Source organism: Thermobia domestica, unplaced genomic scaffold (genome assembly GCF_964235325.1).
Source record: "Thermobia domestica unplaced genomic scaffold, izTheDome1.hap1.1 HAP1_SCAFFOLD_231, whole genome shotgun sequence".
In the NCBI taxonomy this organism is placed as follows: Eukaryota; Metazoa; Arthropoda; class Insecta; order Zygentoma; family Lepismatidae; genus Thermobia; species Thermobia domestica.
In genome coordinates, this window is record NW_027655950.1 from 158051 (window position 1) to 180309 (window position 22259).

Below are 22259 nucleotides of genomic sequence, written 5' to 3' on the forward strand. Positions count from 1 at the left end.
GGGCGATCGCCTCTCCAGAATAGGATATTTCTTATTTTAGAAATAAAACTTATCCTAAGAATTTTTACCTTTGTATTATAAATGTAAAATAAAACCCATTGACTTCGAACGACCGCCCCCCCCCCAAAAAAAAAAAACATTCAGCCTGGATCCGCTCCTGGGCCTACTATTTGTTTTTGGCACCAGTTGATATCAAGTTTCCACTATTTCTTAAGGGCCAATTTCCCTCAGCACGAAAAGTAAGTTCGGGCTGACTTCAAACAGCACAAACACAGCGATGCCAAGTCGTGGGGAAAATCCCATATTGTGGGATTTTTTGACAATAAGTTCTCAATGGGATAAATACTTTTTTTTTGTAAAAATTGGCAGGATTTATGGGATTTTTCATGTACATACATTCCATTGACGCCAACAAAATTTTGTATGGGCGAGAAGTAGACAAATTAGTCTTCAGATAACTTGAAATTAATGCTAATTGTCAAATTTTGTTACTAGAAAATCCATGTTGGTGTTAAAGTGAGTTATTCCGTGAGTTCCAAATCTCAAGAAACAAGTGCCAAGGAACGTTAGTTGTATTTGGTATTTAAAAAAAAAAAAAAAAAAAAGCTTGATGGAAATTCTAAACTCATAGCAAAACGTACTTATTTTGATAAGCATTTTCAATTCTGTTTCAATTAAGGAAAATAGTTGTTCATAAACTGTTTGATAAACGCAGACAATCGGAAGTTTTGAATAATTCATTCATATATTGAAGAAAATTACTGATGTAGACTAATTTCACTGTTCATGTTTTCTAAGTAGAAAATTTTGTTATTATTTTAGTATAGCGTGAGAAATTCAAGAGCAAAATAGGAATTTCTAACTGTTGTGATGAGATGTTATAATGTTTGAGGTTGGTATTAATGCTCAAATAGTGATTTACTTAACAAATTTTCTACTTACAATCTATTTCGTGCTCGCCATGTGACATTGGCTTCTCTCTTCGGCCAACCATGTTCCTTATGATCAAAGTAATTGCTATAATGGCAATGACAGCAAAGAATACCATTAACCGTAATCTTGTACTTCTCCTGTATGTATATACCTAGAAGAAAAAGCTCTTTCAATACAAAGAATAAATGGACTTTGAACTCATTTCAATGTTCTGTGAGTAATATCAATTTAGTTTTATTTTGTATTTTGTTAAATAATACTTCTGTACTACGCAGGGGCGGATCCAGGGGGGAACTTTCTTGTTTTATATATATAAATAAAATCCATTCCAGAGTTTGAAGCCCCTAAAAGTAGCATTATGACAACCCACAGCCCCCACCAGAACGAAGGCTCGAACTTACCTTTTCAGCACTCTGGTGTAATTTTGGTGAAACGAACACGTGGTAGACCGATTAAACTCGTTACTCGGGCTTTTATGTAAAATAATATTCCCATTCGGAGCAGGCCCGTATCCAGGGGGGTCTAAGGGGGCCGGGCCCCCTAAATTTTGGCTGTCCCCCTAAAATTTTCACGGTAGACTTGCAAATGAACTATAATATGGTTGGATCGGCCCCCTTAACTTCAGCCGGGCCCTCCTACATTTTTGGGCTGGCTACCGGCCTGATTCGGAGTCGGACCCGCGCAGGTAACTAGGAGCATTAACCTGTTAGTGAGAAAGGAGCACTGTCTAACAAAAAATCTACTCTACGTAGGATTCTAATCAGGGTGCAAATTACCCGGTGGGAACAGATAAAGAAAATTCGTTAACAGGTTACTGGTGTCTTGAACAGAGTTAAAATGGAGAAAGATTTTTAGTGTGTTGTGCTTAGTTGCATAATTACGACAGGAAATGAATGTAATGGATAAAATTAAAATTAAATTAAGGCTTGAATTCATGCCTTATGTCGATTATGGATGTAGTCGTTCCTTAATCAAAGTTTTGAATTAGTATGCATGACCATGTCTAGCCCGATAAAGGACACACGTGGTTAATGATGTTTAATGATTTTGGGATAATTGGTGGAAGAATGATGTGGAAGGAAATACTAACACCTTTTTCAAAATACACGGAAACGTAATTCTGGGCCCACAAACTCACTTAGCCTGGGATCGAAAACGGAACCTCTTACAGTAGTGTTGAAGAACGATCTTTCACTGAGTGAACATGCACCTTCTCCTCGCTTCCGTCAAACGGACAAAAGATTGTTGACAACGTATAGGAGGAAATGAAAACAACAAAACTTTTAATGAACAAAAGTTGCAAAAGGTTGAAGGCAGACATCTCGAAAAGCACGGTGGGTAAATGAACTTTCGAGACACATAATGGCAAAGACAATGTCGCAAAGGTGCGATGACAGGCAGCCAACAAAGGAATACGACATTAATTGCTTAAGATTTGACACGTAAAAAGTGTCCTCACTTCGTACCGTCAGCCGTGGCTTTAGATTAAGAGCAGCTTTCCCTCTTGTTATATTCCTGACTTGGGTTGTGAACTTACTTATCAGCCGGCCATATTTGAAAACAAAACTCTCACAGCGATGTTCTATAGGCTAAAGGAGTGCACCATTAAAGAATGAGTAAAACAGTTGAACGGGAATGAACAAGAAAGTGGGGGGAACCACGAGAAATCCTACGGATTATCCACCACAACTCGTTTACAAATCTTCAATGGGTAATAACACGTAATATGGGGATACGGATGTAGGGTAGCCATATAACATTTCGAAAGAAAGTTATTTTCGATATACCCTAATGTACAGGTAAATTAAAGTTACCTTTCGACCATGTTCACGTGCATGTGAAATATCTATAAGCTGGAAAATTACTGATGTTGTTTTGAAATCGTGAGTATAAGTAATCAAGACAAAATGTGTTCCTCACGCAACGGTAGATTCGTAATACATAGTCAATTAATATCTATTATGAGTGCCCTTATTTCTTCTGCTCAATTATGAGTTCTAAAAACATATCTACCATGAGCAAAATGTGCTTCAATAGAGCACGTTTACTTACATGACCAAGCATCTTTCGAATACTACATATCTGCATTGGGGGCCGCGGTGGCTCAGTAGTATGTCCTCTGGTACATGGGGACCGTGGTTCGTGCCAACTGAGCTTTGTGGTTGACAGGCACCTTGTGCGTGGGTTTTCTCGGGGTTCTGTTTCCTCCCACTTCCTTCATTCTCACATTTCATTCATTTCTCCTCATCACCATCTCCTTTAGCCTAGCCGGCATAAGCGTGGGCGTAAAACTCAAAGATTTCATTTCATTTTTTTATATATTTGCATTGTGTGTAGAGTGGAATAGAGAACCCAATTTAATATCCTACTATTTTCAGGCCATTGTTTCTCTGAGAGAAAACGGTAGTAGTTTGAAAGTCGACAACCCTGTTTTTTCTTTCTTTTTGGGGGGGAGGGGGTTGTCCTTGTTGGGAAAAATCATATTTCATAATAATAACCTTTATATATTAAAAACTATGAATGTAAGGAGATTTAAGAATTACGTCGGTTATCGTGTCTTAGTGTTCTGGTTAGATCCTGGTGGGGTCGAGGCTAGAGTTGCCACCTGTCTCGAACTAGGCAAGACATCTCTGGTTTTAAGAAAAAAATTAATGTTCCCATTTACACCTAAGAGTGACACGTTATATGTTGGAACGGCACAGCATCGACAATACTTAAAAACTAATCGACAGAAGTTCTTAATGTCATTTGTAAGATTCGATTTACGATGTGTACCTATTTATGAGTATCGAAATATCAATATGGGTCTATCGCTAATAGTTCTTTTTTTCTTCTGGTTAGCAACAGTGAAATCACAGCCAAAAATATTTTGTCCTGCTCAATAGTTCGTAATTTCTGTCCAGATAACCGCCGACAAATTGATGCTGCGAGTTCTCTGTTTCGTGTATTTTTGGTTTAAATTTTCATTGCATTTTTTAAATTCATGAACATAGCCTAAATATTTCTTTGCATTATTCTTAATAAATTGTTCGGTCTAAAAATGTGAGTCTGATGAACCATCGATGTGCAAATATTCGATTAGCGTGTCCCGTTTTAGACTTACCAATAAGAAAGGTGGCAACCCTTGTCGAGACCCCCTCTAATTCTGTATTATTTGTAAGAATTGTCTTCACTATAACTTACACAACTAAATAATGAAGCTCCAAGACATTTCCTGAACGCATTCGTACAATGTCCATCCATGGCGTCTACTCGTTCGTTATAATCACGATAAATAACGGTTCAGAAGTGAAAACGTTGACATTGTTTTATCTGTTAAGAAGAAAACAATAAATAACATTGATTCCCTAGGTGCATTGTGTTTCTCATTCTTATCAGCTGAAATGATAAACATATTCATGTTATTCTTCGAAATAGCAACAACTCACCTGGCTGAATAGCATCATTGTCTTACGAGATGCTGTCATGCGCTAAGATGAAAAAAAAAAAAAATCCCTGCTCTCAGATCTTTAAATAATTCTTGAATGTGAAGTTACAGAAGTTGGTGTAACTAACACTGATGACAAACATTAAAAGCCCTGTTGAAATTTGAATAATCGATTCTTCCAATATTCGAATAATCAATTGTTCTAATATTCGAATAATCGATTCTTCTAATATTCGAATAATCGATTCTTCCAACATTCGAATAACCAATTCTAATATTGGAATAATCGATTCTTCCAATATTTGAATAATTAATTCTTTCAATATTCGAATAATCGATTCTTCCAATATTCGAAGAACAAAAATTCGTTATTCCAGCGAATGAATTTCGTTTCACATTGTGAAACTACGGTAGACTTCCAAACCATGTGAATTCAATATTCAAACTTGACGTAGTACATCCATAACGACTCGTTGTAATAGAGTGATAAGATCAAAGATAGAACCTATTACTCGGACGCTGAATCGATATTTAAAAAAGTACTGACTATCCCTTACTCTCTTTGTTCTAAGGTGATAAAAGATGAAACCGCAAGAGGTTAATTTGATGAACTTCCCGTTTGAATAGAGGATTAAGGAAGGGTATAGAACCTGTTCTTGGAAAATTGAATCGATTAAAAAAAAATCGATATCTCTTAACAGTTTTTGCTTCACGGAAAATAGTATTGAAATCGGAAATAGTAGTAAATTTAAACCACTTCCGGCTTTGGTAAAGTGTTGCGGTTTGTGTTGGTATGTTATCTTCACACTCTGAATCGATTCGGAAAATCACATGTGGCTATCCATTACCGTTTTTGCTCTGCCCATAAATATTGAAACTGGAAATGGTTAATTGAAGCATTTCTTGTTTGAATAGAAGGTAAACGAAGGATATGGAACCTATTGTTGAGACCCTTAATGAATTGCAAAAATCACGTCTCCATATCTCTTACGGGTTTTGCTATATGGAAATCAAAATGAAATGAACTATTTAAGTTTTACGTTCCATGATTATGCCGGCTAGGCTAAAGGAGACAATGATGATGAGAAATGAATGAAATGGTGGAATGAAGGAAGTGCGAGGAAACGGGAGAACCCAGAGAAAACCCACGCATACGGTGTTTGTCTACCACAATGTTCACTTGGCTCGAGCTGGGATCGAAGCAAGGATCCCATGCACCAGAGGTGAACGCTCTACCACTGAGCCACCGCGGCCCCTACTTTTATGTATCAATGGTAGTGATATCAGTAACCATTATTATCATCATAGGTATTTTGCCATTACTTAGAGGTCACCGCAGCTGGAAACCGTCTATGCTCCACGGTCTTCCGCTAACCTCTTCGTCTTTACGTACGATTTCTCTGATTTGATATCGTCCATTTATTGTAGTCTTCTTCGCCCCCTCCCTCTCTTTTCTGTCACCATACCCTCTAGCATATCCTTCGTGATACAGTTCCTTCCTACCCAATGCCCTACTAAAATTGTTCTTTTCTCCCCAACCATTTCTGACACCCTCTCATTAATTTTCCACTCGACCCGGCTAATTCTTCCCATTCTTCTCCACACCCACATTTCGAAAGCTTTCAGTCATTTTTAACAATTTTTAGATAATGTCTATATTTCTGCCACATACAGTACAATACTATACATAAAGCATTTTATGAGTCTTTTTCTCAACTCTTTATTCAAGGTCCCATGAAATAGTGTTGTCTTCCTCCTAAAGGCTTCTTTCACCATTCCTATCCTTGCTTTTATTTCGCCTTCACACTTTATATCATCATTAATAATAGCATACATCTGTTCTATTTCGTCCCATATCACTAAAGAAAAGCAAAATATGAAATTTCGTATTTTAAACCAAAGAATCTTTATATTTCGTGGTATGTCGAATCGAAATAGCGTGTTTGATGTTCTCAGAAAATTTTCATGTTTAGAAAAAAACCTTAACATTTCTTGATATTTGATATGCTCATTTAACCAAACTAAATCTTTAACTTCAGTTATTTCAGTGACCTTCAATCATATTGAAATAGTGATGTAATGATAGAAATATTAGCAGTTACATTCTTGTTATCTCGTGTAGGCGTACAAAAATATAAGGCGGCGTTTCCCAACCGGTGTGCCGCGAATGGCCCGCTGGTGGGCCGTGGAAATCGAAACAAAATTATTAATTCTATAGCAACCGAATTACAAGACATAGGAAAAAAATGTATATTTTTGTATTTCACATTACTATGAATTTCTACCATGGGAAAAAAAATACTGTAATTGTAATATATTATTCTACATCTATTACTGTGTAGCAGACAGTATTTCGGCTCGTACACGTTTCCGGGATTAGCTGCTATGTTACGCGTCAATTGAGAGTCATACTAACACCGAGAAATGGAAACACTTGTACGGTACGCGTGAAGTGAACGTCCGTAGAACACTCATTCGCACATGAATGACAGAACAACACTTTGTTCAACAGGTGTGTTCTGACTTCGACACATCGCAAGCTGGGTGATTGCAATAATATGCACCGGTTTTGGTTAGCTAAAGCAGCAAAGTTAAAAGTACAAGACATTTGTTTGTTCGTTCGTTATTTAGTGATCTTCGTTCTTAGTGAAAGGTTAGATACAGTTTTCGGAAAAGAAAGCGTATTTTTAAAAATCTGAGTCCTATATTTCATTGCAATTGTTTTCTATTTTAAAATTAGAATAAAAAAATAAGCATAATGAATTAGCATAATGGAAAACCAGCGATCGAGCTTTCATCTCTGTGAGAAGGAGATCAGTAATCACAGAAAAAAATTACCATGGTATTTTATATTTGCAAATAATAATATTCATGAGTGTGCCGCGAGAATTCAAGTTACATCCGTAGTGTACCGCAAGTTGAAAAAGGTTGGGAAACGCTGATATAGGATATAGTAACCAACAAAAATATACTTACCTTTCGACATACTTACTTGAATTCATATTTACTGACATACTTACTTCTTTTGCTATTATAATTCGTGAATATATTAGTTCCAGCCTAGGGCTTATATGTATTCCTAAGAACGAAATAGATATGGCTGATGGAGGTACTATAGTTTTCAGAATTCTGCCACTGAATTAAAATAAAATCTTGAAGTTCAGTGTTCATGATGGTTGTGCCATAAGTTCAAAAAGGGAATCCATTTTGATTCAATCTGGGATTGCTAAAGGCTAGAATATTCCCACGTTGAATTTTCAGCTTTAAATATTTGCTTATATATAAAATTTTAATTTTTTGGAACAACATTGATGAATTGTTACTTATACTTGTTAAACTTTAAATAACTGTAACGTTTTCCATTGCCCAAGCTTTGCTTTTAGTATACGTAAATTTGATTTACACTATTCGTTGAGCAAAGCAATATGCTCACTGTAAAAAAAAATATTAACGTCTGACAGTTTCGCCAACCGTCGGTGCAAATCTGTTTTCAAAATTAGGGGGACGTGTAATCTTCTTTTATATAATCCATAATCTTGTTATTTATATAGTATGGCGTTAAATTCGTTGTACAAAATCAGAAGGGTGATTCCTGAGAATAAACCAACAAAAAAAAGTCCCAATAAACATAGCGCAAAAAACGCGTCTTTTACCGTTTTTGCTGCCGAAAGCGTGGGAAAGCAAAAAGTTAAATATTTTCACGTCTACAAACTACTGATCGTAGACGTGATGCGGCATGATATCGACAAAGGATCCTAACCTACTCTATCCAAATTTGCAGTTTTCAGATTTGTGCAATGCCAGCGCAACGGATTCTCGAAAGGACATTAGGGATTCCCGGCCATTTTATGACGAACATTGAGTGGACAAGCGCATGTAAAGGACGTCTCACTGCCTGGAAGTAATACTACGTTGCAGGTCAATACTCATACACGCAGATGGAAAAAAATGGCGGATAAGGTAATAATCACCGTGTGTGGTTCATACTTCCTCATAAAGTACTAGTAAAGACGTTGTGCGTACAAGAATTAACTGGAAACGTCACGTCGCTACAATCTAAAAACACGTACAACACAAGCAGATAGATAACAGAACATGAAAAAAAATCGATTGCTGATCTGCTCATATTAATAACATCACAACGCTTTCATGAAGATCTGTTGCTGCTGCTAGTGTTGTTTAATTTATTTGTGTTTCGTAATGTACACTCATGTCCAAAATTATTGTCGCATGTCTATAAATATGTTGCTGTGCGAATATAATTTGATAACGAATTCGCCCGGTATTTCTTATAATGTTAGTATGTATATAATCGGCAAAGACATGTACGTGACAAATTTCATGTCAAAAGAGCAGTAAATAAGAACAATAAAACGAAAATAAAACTTTCTTGTTCCTTTAGCAACATTTTGTTTTATTCATTCTAATTTTCGTATTTATCATTCTTTTCCTATGAAATTTAACACAAATATATATTTCCCGATTATACACACAGTACCAGTATTAAAAGTACCCTGCAAAATGATTATTAAATTATATTCTTACAAGAAGAGATTTATAGATATGCGACAATTATTTGGGACATGAGTGTACATACTCGTCTATTTACGAAATCATTGATAATTATCTCATTGGACTGTACCTATAACCACAATGCCTGACCGGATGGGAGTATCGCATATTTTTGGAAGAGGTTCTGCCTGAACTATAAAGGTAACCAACAAAGTTTTGTCGCTTTTTCACCCACTACCTTCGAACATCGATCTCTCACCTAAGACATACCCACAAGATCAAACAAAGTCTCCATCAGCATCGACGACCTGTTCTCAAAGGCCATGGATTCCATCGCGGCAGAACTTGGTGGGCCGTGAAACGAAGAAGGTATCAAGGGATTTGAACTGGCGTCCTCTAAGGTAATTGTCCAAGGAAAGGAACAAGTGATAAAGGGACGGTGCAATGTCCGGCGGGTATGGTGGATGCAATAGTCTTTCCCATCCAAGGCGTAGAATGGTGTCCCGGGTCATACTACTTACGTGGGGCTTAGCGTTCTCCTGTAACAGGAGGACCCCTTTGCGATTCAGAAGTGCTGGCACCTGAGTTTTGAGTTTTTCTTGAACACGGCTCAACTGCTGACAGTACACAGTTGCATTGATACTCCGACCGGCTGGTAGCAGTTCCCGATGCACGATGTCGCGAGCAGTCCGTCAAACACAGGTGCACCTTCTTCTGGTGCAGTGTTGGTTATGGCTGTTTTGGAACCGTTTCATGAGATGCTAACCTATGATGACGGTGCCGTGGAGCTTCGTACAGGACCCACTTCTCACAACATGTGAACACCCTGTTCAGAAATGGCTCCATCCTCAGACAAGACAACAAAGAAATACAGGTGTCTGCTCGCGTTAGCTTCTGACCCGGAGTCAAATCACGTGGAATCCACCGACCCAACTTGTAGTGCTTCCCAAGTTGATGGAATTACTGTGGGATGGTTTCTCCATTCATACTGAATTGTAGTCCCAGTTCCTCACATATCTGGCCACTGTTCGCCTCAATTGCTGCCTGAAGATCTTCATGATGTACATGTGTTGGTCTTCCAGCACGTGGTGCGTCTTCCGAGTGTTTCGTCGCCGTTCTTAAATTTGTTAAACTACCGCTGCACTGTCTACGTAGTCACGACACTCTCACCAAAGGCCTGGCATATCTTGCGCCCTGCTGCAGCGGCGTTTGACCCCGGTTTCAACTCGTACAGCATACACGCTCTTATGACGCTCTGTGGAGGTCCCATTTTCACTTTGTCCTTACGCAAGTTCACGGTGTAACTGAACTGTCACAACCAGGACACAGCCAGGTAGTATGTTGGATATTAACACACCAACTACTGACCTTCGTCTTATTTTCATTCGCATCAACTCACAGTGTGATGACCAATGGGACACAGACATCCACAAAAGCGACAGAACTTTCTTGGTTACCTTTATATTAAAGACTGCCACTGGCGGTCCACAGGATTCCGACAATGTAAAGTCCTGGGAATGCCGAGGAATTTTAAAAAATAATGTCTTGGGAATATATTTCAAATTTGAGGTGTTTTCCTGGTAGCCGCCATTTTCCAATATGGCCGCCGCCCTACGTAAATCTCTCTCTCTCTCTCTCTCTCTCTCTCTCTCTCTCTCTCTCTATATATATATATATATATATATATATATATATATATATATATATATATATATATATAGGCCTATATATAAAGAGAGAGATCGTGAACCAAGGCACTTAGAAAGATAATTTTGGTGTCAAACTATAGGTTTCTGAGGCCGATGAATTTAAATATGGCATTGTTTATTGCCACTTAGAAACCCTACAACCTGGCAACACTGTTGTCTAACGATTAACTGTACAAAGTTACAAATGCGTATATGCACGCATTACTCTAGGATGTAGCGTACTTCCTTAGGACTATACGAAACCTACTTTTTCTGGTAGCTTTCATCACGACAAGACATATTTTACATGGTAACATGAGAGAACATTTGTCTAAATCCAATATGGCAGCCAATATGATGGCTAATTACTAGGCAACCAAGTAATGGACTTATTCAAATGCCTGTCAGTCCTAATTGGCCTAGAGCCTAGTGAATGGGAGAAAGAGGCAGGATACGGTCTCATTGAAGAAGCGTCTCCTGAGGGGGCGAGGGAAATTTAAAATACTCCATGTTTTAATGAAAAACACGGTTTTGCCTCCTTGTCCGCAGACAACACTGCACACAAAATGCTCTATAAGACGTTCTCTAAATAGCCCTGTTAGATCCAACCTGTACTGTGTGTAAACCATGCATTTTCACGGGGGAACAACGAAGCAAAAGCCCTGTTTTTTGTGATATTTCTGGTTTCTCGTGCTTACTTCGCTAAGACTAAGCACTGTAAGCCAATCTCCAATTATCCTATAGCAGTGTTTATATCAGATCATTTCCTCCGGAGGCACCACGAACAGAGGGAAAAGCGACTAAAAATTGCGTGTACCACAGAAATTTTGGGCATTTCTCGGAACTAGCCTTCTCTTCAATACAAAGAAGCGTCCTACGGGGGAAATATTTTTGTTGAATGTTTACGCAGGCATATCCAAACGTCGGTTCGCGGGCCGGATCTGACACGCCGAGTTTTTTTTTATACAGCCCGCGAAATTGTCCGTTATTGAATTATCTGATAATTATTTCTTGTGAAAATGTCATATATTACCTTTTACAGCCCGTGACGACAGTAAGATTTCTGTGATTCGGCCAATCCCTGTTTCTACTTGCAAATGCCTGATTTATAGCATTTACGCTATTAGTAAGCGCTACTAGGTCAATAAGAGTTGAATTAGATTTTTGCGAGGGACGCATTGTTATAGCATGTTTTCTAACGCACAAAGGGATGTTCTGAATGGGGGCAGCTATGTGTATGTTTAGCCAATGGAGCCATTTGTATCTTCGTGGCTTTGCACTCTAACTCCAAATAATAATAATAATAATAATAATAATAATAATAATAATAATAATAATAATAATAATAATAATAATAATAATAATAATAATAATAATAATAATATAACTTTTGCCTCCTGAAAATAACCAGATGGTAAAGTTATGGTCGATACATTTTTGGAATTCGAAGTCATTTTAGAAGGCTGCAATGAGATTGCGCACACTTTTCCAGTTTTATCAGTTTTACCTGATAAGTCATTGACAAGCTGTCATTATGTACAGGATTGCGCACAGAAAAATTAAGCAATGTTGTCAGATGGAAAATATTTTGTCTTCTGTTATGTAAATCTGTAAGAAAAGAACAGCGGAATACCCGAACCAAGGGCCGAATAAAATTACTAGGATTGAGCTAATATAGAAAATACAGAGGAATTAACACATAAGGATAGAGAAGCTATATACTGCATTCGAAAATAAGAAAGATCTCACACCAGTTCTTCCGAGAAATATTACAGAGGCTGCTTCAGTAAGTGATTGAAAGAGAAGTTGAGTTCAGTTATGATGGAGAAAAGTCACTATTTATAAATGAAGAAGCTAAGATTATCGTCCTAACTTGTGCGAGTAACATTAGGTACGAACAATGATAGCATTTACTGTGCATAGTCGTAGTGTATGTAATAAAACTAGCAGATAGCTACATAATACTGTTTCTAATCATATATTCTAACTAGATTTAGGAAGGTTATTTAAGATATATATTGACAGATGCCATATTATTAATAAGTAAATCGTGTAATTTTGCAAGGATTATATTGGAATGCAGTGTAATTAGTATGAGGAAGTAGTTTACTCACATCGTTGTATTATACTAATAATATTGTAATTTAAGTTTATTGTATCGCACATATTATTGTAAGGAGTATCCTATTATATGACCAGACGTTAACGACAGACCTCAATAAATTTACCAAAGCAAAACTTTACGACAATGGAGAAAATTATTCACTTTTTCAATTTTCAATTTTTCCCTAAAACTTGGCTAGTAGTGGAAAGTATGTATACTATATTACTATTATTATTATTATTATTAACATTAAGAATGTCATCATAAATGTTTGCTTTGTTTTATTGGTTCCCACCTAGAATATGGGCTTCAGAACCCTCAGTAGCTCCTCGAACGAAAATAGGGCGGAAACATTTCACAAACATTACAATTAATAATTCTATTCACTTGGTCCAGATATTTATCAGGTGGTCTCTTCTTTGTTCAAGATATAATCAGAAACAAAATTGAAATTAAGATCAATTGCGAAAGGATATACCAATACACAAGAAAAGGAAGATTTAAAGAAACATAACATTATATTGAAGCAGTATGAAATGCTTAACCCTTGTAGATTCCGGCTTTTTAAGGTAAATTAGAGACTTTCAGTCAAGCGGCTACAGCATCATCCCTATTTATCATAGGATCATGGTTCATACCTCGTTTTCTTTTTACAATAGAGCAACCTTTCAAATGGTACCATTCACATCTCCTTATCATGTCCCTGAGTCGGGAAATTTTGAGAGAAATCGGGATTTTTCTTTGAAAATATTTCTTTTTTTTTTAATTTTTGAGCCCTTCTGGACCTCCACTGTGTTAATGCAGAGATCTAAAACTCAACTGGAAAACACTAAGGGTGTATTAAATGCCTGTACAAAATTTCAAGCTTTTATCTTGAATAGTCAGGGCGGGAAAAATATCAATAATCCCCACAATGCCCCAGATTACTGTAAAATACCTTGATCTCAGGCAGAACATTTCCTGAGACATCCCTATATATCCTACAATCATAGTTTGCCCTTTATTATCTACAGAATAAAAATGCCTTTCAAACGGACCCTACACATGCCTCCATCATGTATCTCAGGCGGGAAAATCGCGAAAAAAAGGGATTTTTTAAACCAAATTTACCTTTTTACCCCTCTGGATCCACCTTGTGCTAACGCAGAGATATGAAAAAATCTAATAAATAGTACTCGGTGGATTGAATGTTTGTACAAAATTTCAATCTTCTAGGTGCGAAAGTAAGCCCGCCAAAAAAATAATGAAAATAGGCCTAACAAAAAAAATTAAAGTTATGATGTCATCACCTCCTATGTCTCGACGCAGGAAGGCGTGAAACCATACGTAACGTGTTCTACAGTGCCTCTAGACTTGAAAAAAAAAAGTAAAAAGCTTGATTGGTTCTTTTTTAATCGAATAATGAAGACGCTACTTTAGCAACTAAAAATAGGTACTAGAACTCCGAACGGATTCAGATTATGAGACAAGAAAAATTTTAACATTTGGATTGTAAATTTGGAGGTATCATGACTTCTTGTATCTACTGACCAAATTATATTATATATTTATTTTATTTTTCACCTAGCTCAATATAATATGAATTGTATTTCTAATTTCTGTTTATATCCTAGTCTGAAGGAAAACCTTCTTTGCGCACAGATTATAAATCTAGCATTGTGGCAACTTTGGGCAAAAATCTGTGTTCAGAAAGACCAACAGAGATCTGTGCGCAATTCGGGATCTATGGTGTGCGCAATCCTGTTGCTCCCATTTTAGAATGCTTGTCTATCATCTGGCTATCAGAAATAATTGATCACCATTTTCTCTACATATCTATAATTTTCTTACTGGGTAGAAACACCTCCTCGGAAGAGAGAGAGAAAAAAAAGAGGGAGAGAAAGTGGCCGAACTTGGGCTATTGAACGTGAGGACAGGATGTTTACATTCGCATTGACACCTGCTGTGAAAACGGTCCCTTCATATCTCTCGGGACGAAAACAGAAGAAAAGGGTGGGCGCGGATGCCTTACCCTCGTCAAACTTCTTGACAGGTGGACTTTAATACTTATATTAAAATACTATTTTTTAATTGGCGTATCAGATATGGTTGTGATTAAAACTATTAGAGTTGTTTCTTCTCAAGGAATAAAACAAAAAAAAAAAAAGTTGATCTTTCTACCATAATTGGTTCCAAAGTTAGACATATTATAATTTGTATAAAAAGAAACTAATTTATTTATTTTTTTAATAATTTATTTCTGCTAAACTAGCAGACAAATATACAATTTAAGTATTTCAACCCGTTAATAAACTTTTGTAGAATGCTGCAAAATTTTTCTTTCCCATTCGAGATACCTAGTTCCTTAGAAACTAAGGAAATTCGGTAGCCATGTTCTCCCCATAAGGTCCAATATAAAGTTTTGTGCCGAGAAAAGGTAGATCATCCCGTTAACGACGCGTTTTTCGCCCAATGTTCATTGGATCATTTTTGTTTGGTTTCCTCTCAGGATTCACCCTCTGCTTTTGTACAACGAATTTAGCACCATACTATATATATATATATATATATATCAGGGCGCAACATTTCAGTCAGACGCACTCGCCAATCTAAAAATGATGGTCGCCTGGTATCTCTCACGTACAAATTGAGAGCCCCTCCGCACACACAAAGCGTTTGGTTTGACAAAGAAAGAGATCACATGAGGGCATAAAATTTCAAAATCAGACAATCAATAGATTCAGGATAATGAATTTTGAATTGGACAATTGATATACATGTTAAAAAATATCTTACCTTAAAACTTCACGTTCGTGTAATTCTCTTTGTCTGCACTGAAGTGCCAGTTGTCGACTGCAGTTTTTGGGCCCCGCCACGCTGACCCTACGCTGAGGGCGTGCTTATGGGATAGCCAGGGGAGTAGCGACGTTCTCCTCGCAAGGGCCCCGGTTTAAAATTGCGACATTTACACACATTGTCTCCTTATAAATGTAGGTATATATTTAATACCAACATTTTATGGTTACTAAAACTTTAAAATCAGGTCCGGTCTCACCCTCGCACAAAAAGCCCAAATTATATGAGAGCCAGACAAACTCTCAAGGTGTAGGTAGTGTGGAATAGACAAGTATCGTAATGTCTGTAGTATGATATTGTGTAATTAAAGATGCTGATACTACCAATGCTGAAGCAAATTCGTCCAAATTCGTCCGAATGCTTTTAAGAACTTCGATATTCCCTTTCGTCATTAACAAAGTTATTACTTATAACGGCGGACAGGTTAAGGATATCAAGAAATTACGGAATGATACCGTCAAATGGGGTGAATAGAAACATGGGGGTGAATAGAAACAAAACTCCCAGATTAGTTTTGGATTTATCTGGACGATAAATTAATCAAGAAAACTGAAATTTCTTAACATAGTCTTATACGGCTAAAGTGTCCAGGGCAGAGACAAAATGTTTTACTGAGTTGGGAACACTGAGTAGACGGCAGTAGCATTAATGTGTTACTGAAATCTTAGACGGTATTTTAGCGCTCCTCAAACTTTCTTGGTAAGTATGACATTTTCATATTTGTTGCATTTGAACATATGCCTATTTTGTAGTTTGTTGTTTCATTTACTGACGTTCATAGTAAAAGTTTTCCTTTTGTAAGTATTTTTAATCAAAATTTAACTTTACTGGGTTATTGTTATGATTTTTAATTAGTGGTTTACAGTCTGAATAGAAACACTTCTTGGGAAATTCTTGAAATTCCTCAAGGAGTAGAAAATTCTTGAGGAGCAGAAAAAAGGACCTGATAGGAATGTATCAACCATCTCTAAGAACAAATTTCCAAGACTTCTAAAAAAAAAAAAAAAAAAAAAAAAAAAAAAAAAAAAAAAAAAAAAAGTGTGAAACTGAAGGAGGAAAATATCAGGGCTGGATTTGAAAAGTGTGGAATTTTTCCCCTTTGTCGAGACCAAATACTGAGGATGTTGCCAAGAAAAGACAATGAACGAGAAGAAACAGAACAGCAAAAGTCATCTCAGACTGTAAACCGTTCCCTTATGGATCTTCTCAGGAGCATGAGAGAAGATGAAAAAATTAAATAAGGGAAGAAGAGAGTACGAATAGATGTTTCTGGTAAGAGTTTTGGTTTGTTTTCTGAAAATGATACATTTTCATCAAATCACAACGAAACTCAACCTACCTTTGTATTGTCGGAAGAGGAGAAAGACAACACTCCAGAAGACAACATTCCAGACGATCACGAACTAGATGATGGTTTTCTAAAGCTGGTGATTTTGCTGTGGTAAAATGAGAAGCTAAAACTCGATGAGACTATTCAGCACCCAAGTGCGAAAATGGGAACATGATGCATATGTGGGAGTGTTTTATAAGAGAGCACATAAACAATGAAATTTTCAGAACGAAACTGTTGGGTTTTATTAGGAGTTCGTCAGCACGCTTTAAGTATATGATAACTTTCGGGCCCCTTCGTGGCTAAGCGGTTAGCGTACGCGCCTTTGGCGTGGGAGACCCGGGTTCGATTCCCGGCGGGAGCTCATGTAGTTCTGATTCTACGTTAAACAGTAGGTCCACGTCTCATATAGCCTCGCTGCTGAACGGGACGTAAACCTCAAAATCAACTCAACTCATGATAAGTTTCCCTGATGATTTCAGTGGTTTAAATCTTATTCAAATATCATCAAAACTATATGGTCGTTTATATTTATATTGTGCATTGTATTGTTTTATAAGTTTGTAACTTATGTAATACTGGTCTTATTGAACTAATATCTTGCAGGTATCAAATAAATAGTTCGTTTCAACAAATACGCTGTTTCTTTTTTACCTTTCCAATAAAAGAAACAACAATGAAAATAAAGTAATTGTTTCTATTCACCCCATGGGTAGGGGTGAATAGAAACATTAAGAAAAATCAAGGTGAAGAAAAGTGGAGTTGATAAATTAATATGACGTTTACTGAAATTCATTAGCATATTAAGACCTTTCTTTTGGAATAATCTGATACGCGAAATCTTTAACATTACCAGACTTATATTCTCATATAGCCAAAAATGTGTTTCTATTCACCCCATTTGACGGTACTTTATTGGTGGAAACGGTCGAAGAGAAGCAAACAATGAAGTTGCTCAAATTCAAGCAAACAATGAATAGACGAAGTACCCCATCGTCTACTGAACGTCTTTCGCGTTATAACATCATGTTGCGAACTCTTAAACGCCACCGAGGAGGAGATTAAATCAGAGATGGCTGACCAACATGTTGTAGACGTAGCTCGTATCAAAAGTGAGAAGTCAGGTGAAGTCATTGCTACTCAGTTACTGATTATTACTTTCAGTTTACCTACAACTACGTGAAGGCTAGTTATTATCGACACAAAGTCCGTCCCTATATTCCCCTGCGTTGTTCCAAATGTCAACACTTCGGACAGACTAGCATTTCGTTTAATGCTTTTTGTGTGAATTGTGGCCAGGCAGTGGCGTAGCAGCTGCCCCCGCAACCCCCAACCCCCGCAGTGCGGGGGGCCCCGACGTGTAGGGGGCCCCGAAGTCTTGCGATGAATAAAGATTTAAAGAAGTAGAACTTCAATCTTACTTCTATCGGCTTTACAACTAGGGCCCCTTCTCTATACTTTGCGGGGGGGGGGGCGCAAAAGTGTGCTACGCCACTGTGGCCAGGGTAGTCCTGTACAGCGACTTAGCCCTTTTATGTCAACTGCAAGGGTGACCATTCTGCTTAGCCTTGGGACTATCCAGCCTTTCAACGTCAGAATGTATCCGAGAGCTAATGACTGTTGAGAAGATCTCTTCTGCTGATGCTATGCGTTGCTTAAAGGAAAGCATCCCTTCCTAATTTTCTGTGCCCTTTGCTACTGTTGCAGCTGCCTCTTATAAATCTGTGGCAACTCAGACTTCCGACGTTATCCCCGCCCTCAAACGGATCTTGTTCCCAATCGAAGTCCAGAAATTCTTACCCCAGTCGTATCGACGAGCGAATTCCCCGAAATTCCACGTGAATCTATTAGTGATGCCGAAACTGATCTTGTTTCCGACAAAAGTTCAGAAATTCAAATCTCAGTCACATCTATAGCGAACCTTCTAAAACCTCACGTATTTCTTTTAGTTGTAATCTTCGGCGAACTCCAGTTCATCACCACTCACCTTAAATTGCCAGCCTAAAATTTCGTCAGCTCAATGATAGGGTTCTTTCTCCGAAAAGAGCAAAATCTTCACCTGTTCGTAAGCCATCTAAAGTTTCTTTGAAATGTGACTTGGTGGAAGAGGAACTGATGGGCACTAAGTGGACGGTACTCAGACCACATGTAAAAGTTCGCCTGAATTTCTGACTTTTTTGTTTTCTACTATATATTGTTATTGTTATATATTTTCTCCATTGTTACTGTTATTGCTATTCATTGTTATTAATATATATTTACTATTTATTGCTATTATGCATTTGTTACTTAGGTTACTTACTTATTTATATTTTACCGCAGTGTTTTTTTGTCTCTTATATGTTGATGTATTTTTTGAACTTTTATTTACCGTAGTCCATGTTGATAGTGACGGGGACAAATAGCCTCGATACTAACATTCCCATTAAATCTCAATCAATCAATCAATGTTCTGTAGCCTTCTAATATTATCAGCTTAAAGCTTAGAAAGTCATTTCATTTACGGCTAACACTGTATAGAGACTGGAATAGTAAGCAGAAGGATTTGACAATATTGTAAGGTTCCACGTATTTTCACTCTATGCCAAGGTGACCGAAACTTTTACTTTCAAAAACGGGACGCATACGAATCGACGACCGAGGAGGAAGGGGGGGGGGGGTTGACTTCCACATTGCATTTTGGGATTCAGCAGTGTTTTCAATTTACAAAATACACAAGCAAGAATGATAGCACAATGCTCCTAATTTAAGTACTACCCAACAATACTTTTAACTACTTCAACACTCAGAATTCCCACTCAATTCCCACTTGAACCACAGAACACTCAATTCTCATTTGAATATTCAGAAGTTCTAGGCACGGCTGAACCTTCCCAATGCGTGTTGGTACGGAAGAGTGTAGATTGGCATTGACCATTTATACTTTGAGTAATAATTATGGGACACTTGGGTCATGTTTGCTTAAAAACGGGACATTTAGGCGTCCCGTTTGAGAATAAGAAAAAAACGGGACAACGGTTGAAAATAAGGGATTGTCCCGGCTAAAACGGGACGTCTGGTCACCTTGCTCTATGCTAGATGCAATCATGTGTTACTACGTCACGTGCTAGAGATAAACACCCCACAGACGACATTCACAAAGAGAACATCGTCAACAATCGCCAACGGTCGGCAAATGACGGAGATCAACGAAGGTAGCCGACATTTGAGGATAAAAGAGGAGAGTACACCACAGAAGACATCAATCTCGCCTGGTTGATCAAACCACCAACTCTCTAAGACGTCTTAAACCCTTCTCTAAAACACCTGGTCATTGAGAGATACCTTTCCTTCAAGCTCTAAGACCCATAGTCATTGAGCTCCTTTACTTCCTTTCTAAGGTGCTCGGTCATCTACCATTCCTATCCTTCCTACACTGAGAAAAATCCGTTCTCCGGACAGCGGTATATTGTACAAATATACGGTATCCTCTTGCTTACTAGAGAAATCAGTACGGAACATACTTATCCGTATGCTACAGCATAAGTTTCCTTTTTATTTATTTTTTTTTTTTTACGTAACGTAAATATTACTATTTTAAGTAACGAAATACAAACGTAATCATCAAAGTATTTTCCTTCACTCTCTATTAGTGATGGCCACAAAGTTCCAGTTCCGGCGGAACTTGTTCCGCGAGGAACCGGTTCTCGGAGATCCGGTTTTCAGAACCGATTCCGGACCTGGATCCAAAAACCCGGTTCCAGAACCGGATCTTGGGAAACGGTTCCAGACTTGTATCCAAAGAACCGGTTTCAGACCTCAATCCGAAACACCGGTTCCGGAACCGGATCTTCTAGAACCGGATCCGTTCAGACCCGAAAACCGGTTCCACCAGGAACCAGTTCTGGCCATCTCTACTCTCTATCACTTTAGCCCATAAGTCAGGTAGCTTGCGTATTCCCTGTCCAAAGAAAGACTTAACTTACGTCAGAGGCGATAAAGTTGCAATTCTTGGTATTATCAATGTTTGCGAAGCGCTAGATAGAGAAGTTATTAACTCGTGGATTAAATCTTATTTGCAAAATCGTGCTCAAGCTGTTTAACTATCATTTATGTCCAATATAGCTGAATCAGCAACTCATAAATCTAAATTTAAAACCATTTCTACCGGTGTTCCTCAGGGATCGATATTAGAACCCATATTATTTCTACTATATGTAAATGATTTGCCAAATGACGTAACATTAGCAAATACAACTAGGTACGCTGATGACACGAGTCTAACTATAACAGGTACAAGTCATGATATTATCTGTGATAAAATTGACAAGTCAACCCGTAGTTTAGAAAACTGGTTTGCCCAAAACAAACTAAAATTAAACACAGACAAATCTATAGCACTAAATTTTCATCACATTCAAAATAAGCATTGTCATAATGTTAAATAACCAAAAAATAATGTATTCAAACTCAACTAAATTTCTGCGACTTTGGCTAAACCACAATCTTTCCTGGGAAGCACACATATTTTCACTAGCACAAAAGCTCAATAAAATGGTTATGCATTAAAATCAATCAAACATGTTTTAAAACTAGATACCATTCGTAACTTGTATTTCGGACTCTTTTTGTCTTTACTTTCATATGGTATAATCTCTGGGAAACTCCCAAAAATCTAATATGTTGTTCGTTATTCAAAAAAGGGTTTTAAGAACTATGACTGGTCCCAAAATAAACGACTCGTGTAGGCCAATGTTTAAGGAACTTGAAATATTGCCTTTACCCTCGCTATACGTATTTGGTATGTTGCTGTTTGTTAAAACCAACATTGAGGTATTTAACGCACCAACAACCCATAAACACGATACCAGGCGTAAGGATAAAATCCCCAGCAAATAGCACTGCACTAAATTATACGAAAGAAATCCAACGTATATGGGTACCGTACTATATAATAAGCTGCCTCTATATCTTCGAAAGACAGAACAAAGAGGTGAACTTAAGCGATTATTGAAAACCTACCTATTACAGCACTGCTTTTATTCCGTTAATGAATTCCTAGGTGTGTAAATGAATTTGATTACTGGTAGTATTTAAAATGTCTATCGCTTTGTTTCCTTTATATAGTACACGTAGCGTAGTATTTTAATTAATTCGTATGTAGGCAGGCCTATATGTTAGAACTATGTATGTTTATGTATTTTTATACCCTGACGAGTCTTATTCATACACACGAATTCGTGCAATATGTATGATCATAAAGACGAAATAAAATGAATATGAATATGAATATTAAAAAAAATAGGCGATAATCTGATCAGGCGAATATGCCGCATATAAAATAATTTCCCAACGCAGGTTAAGGATTGTTTCTTTGTTGACAAGGCGACATGTGGACGAAAGTATGCCTCTTGTGTTCCTTGCCGAATATAAGGTTATTTCTCCTCGATT

At 37.4% G+C, this 22259-nt stretch overlaps 1 protein-coding gene across 1 annotated transcript in view; it reads right to left on the bottom strand.

The window, feature by feature from the left end:
- Positions 1–4247, bottom strand: part of LOC145676585 (uncharacterized) — a 40720-nt gene extending 36473 nt beyond the window's left edge. The window contains exons 1-2 of the mRNA XM_081747419.1: positions 4117–4247; positions 943–1084 (exon numbers count right to left, since the gene is read on the bottom strand). Of these exons, the coding sequence (XP_081603545.1) occupies positions 943–1084; positions 4117–4176 (202 nt within the window). The 5' untranslated portion in view covers positions 4177–4247. The remainder of the gene's footprint in view (positions 1–942; positions 1085–4116) is intronic.
- Positions 4248–22259: the final 18012 nt, after the last annotated feature.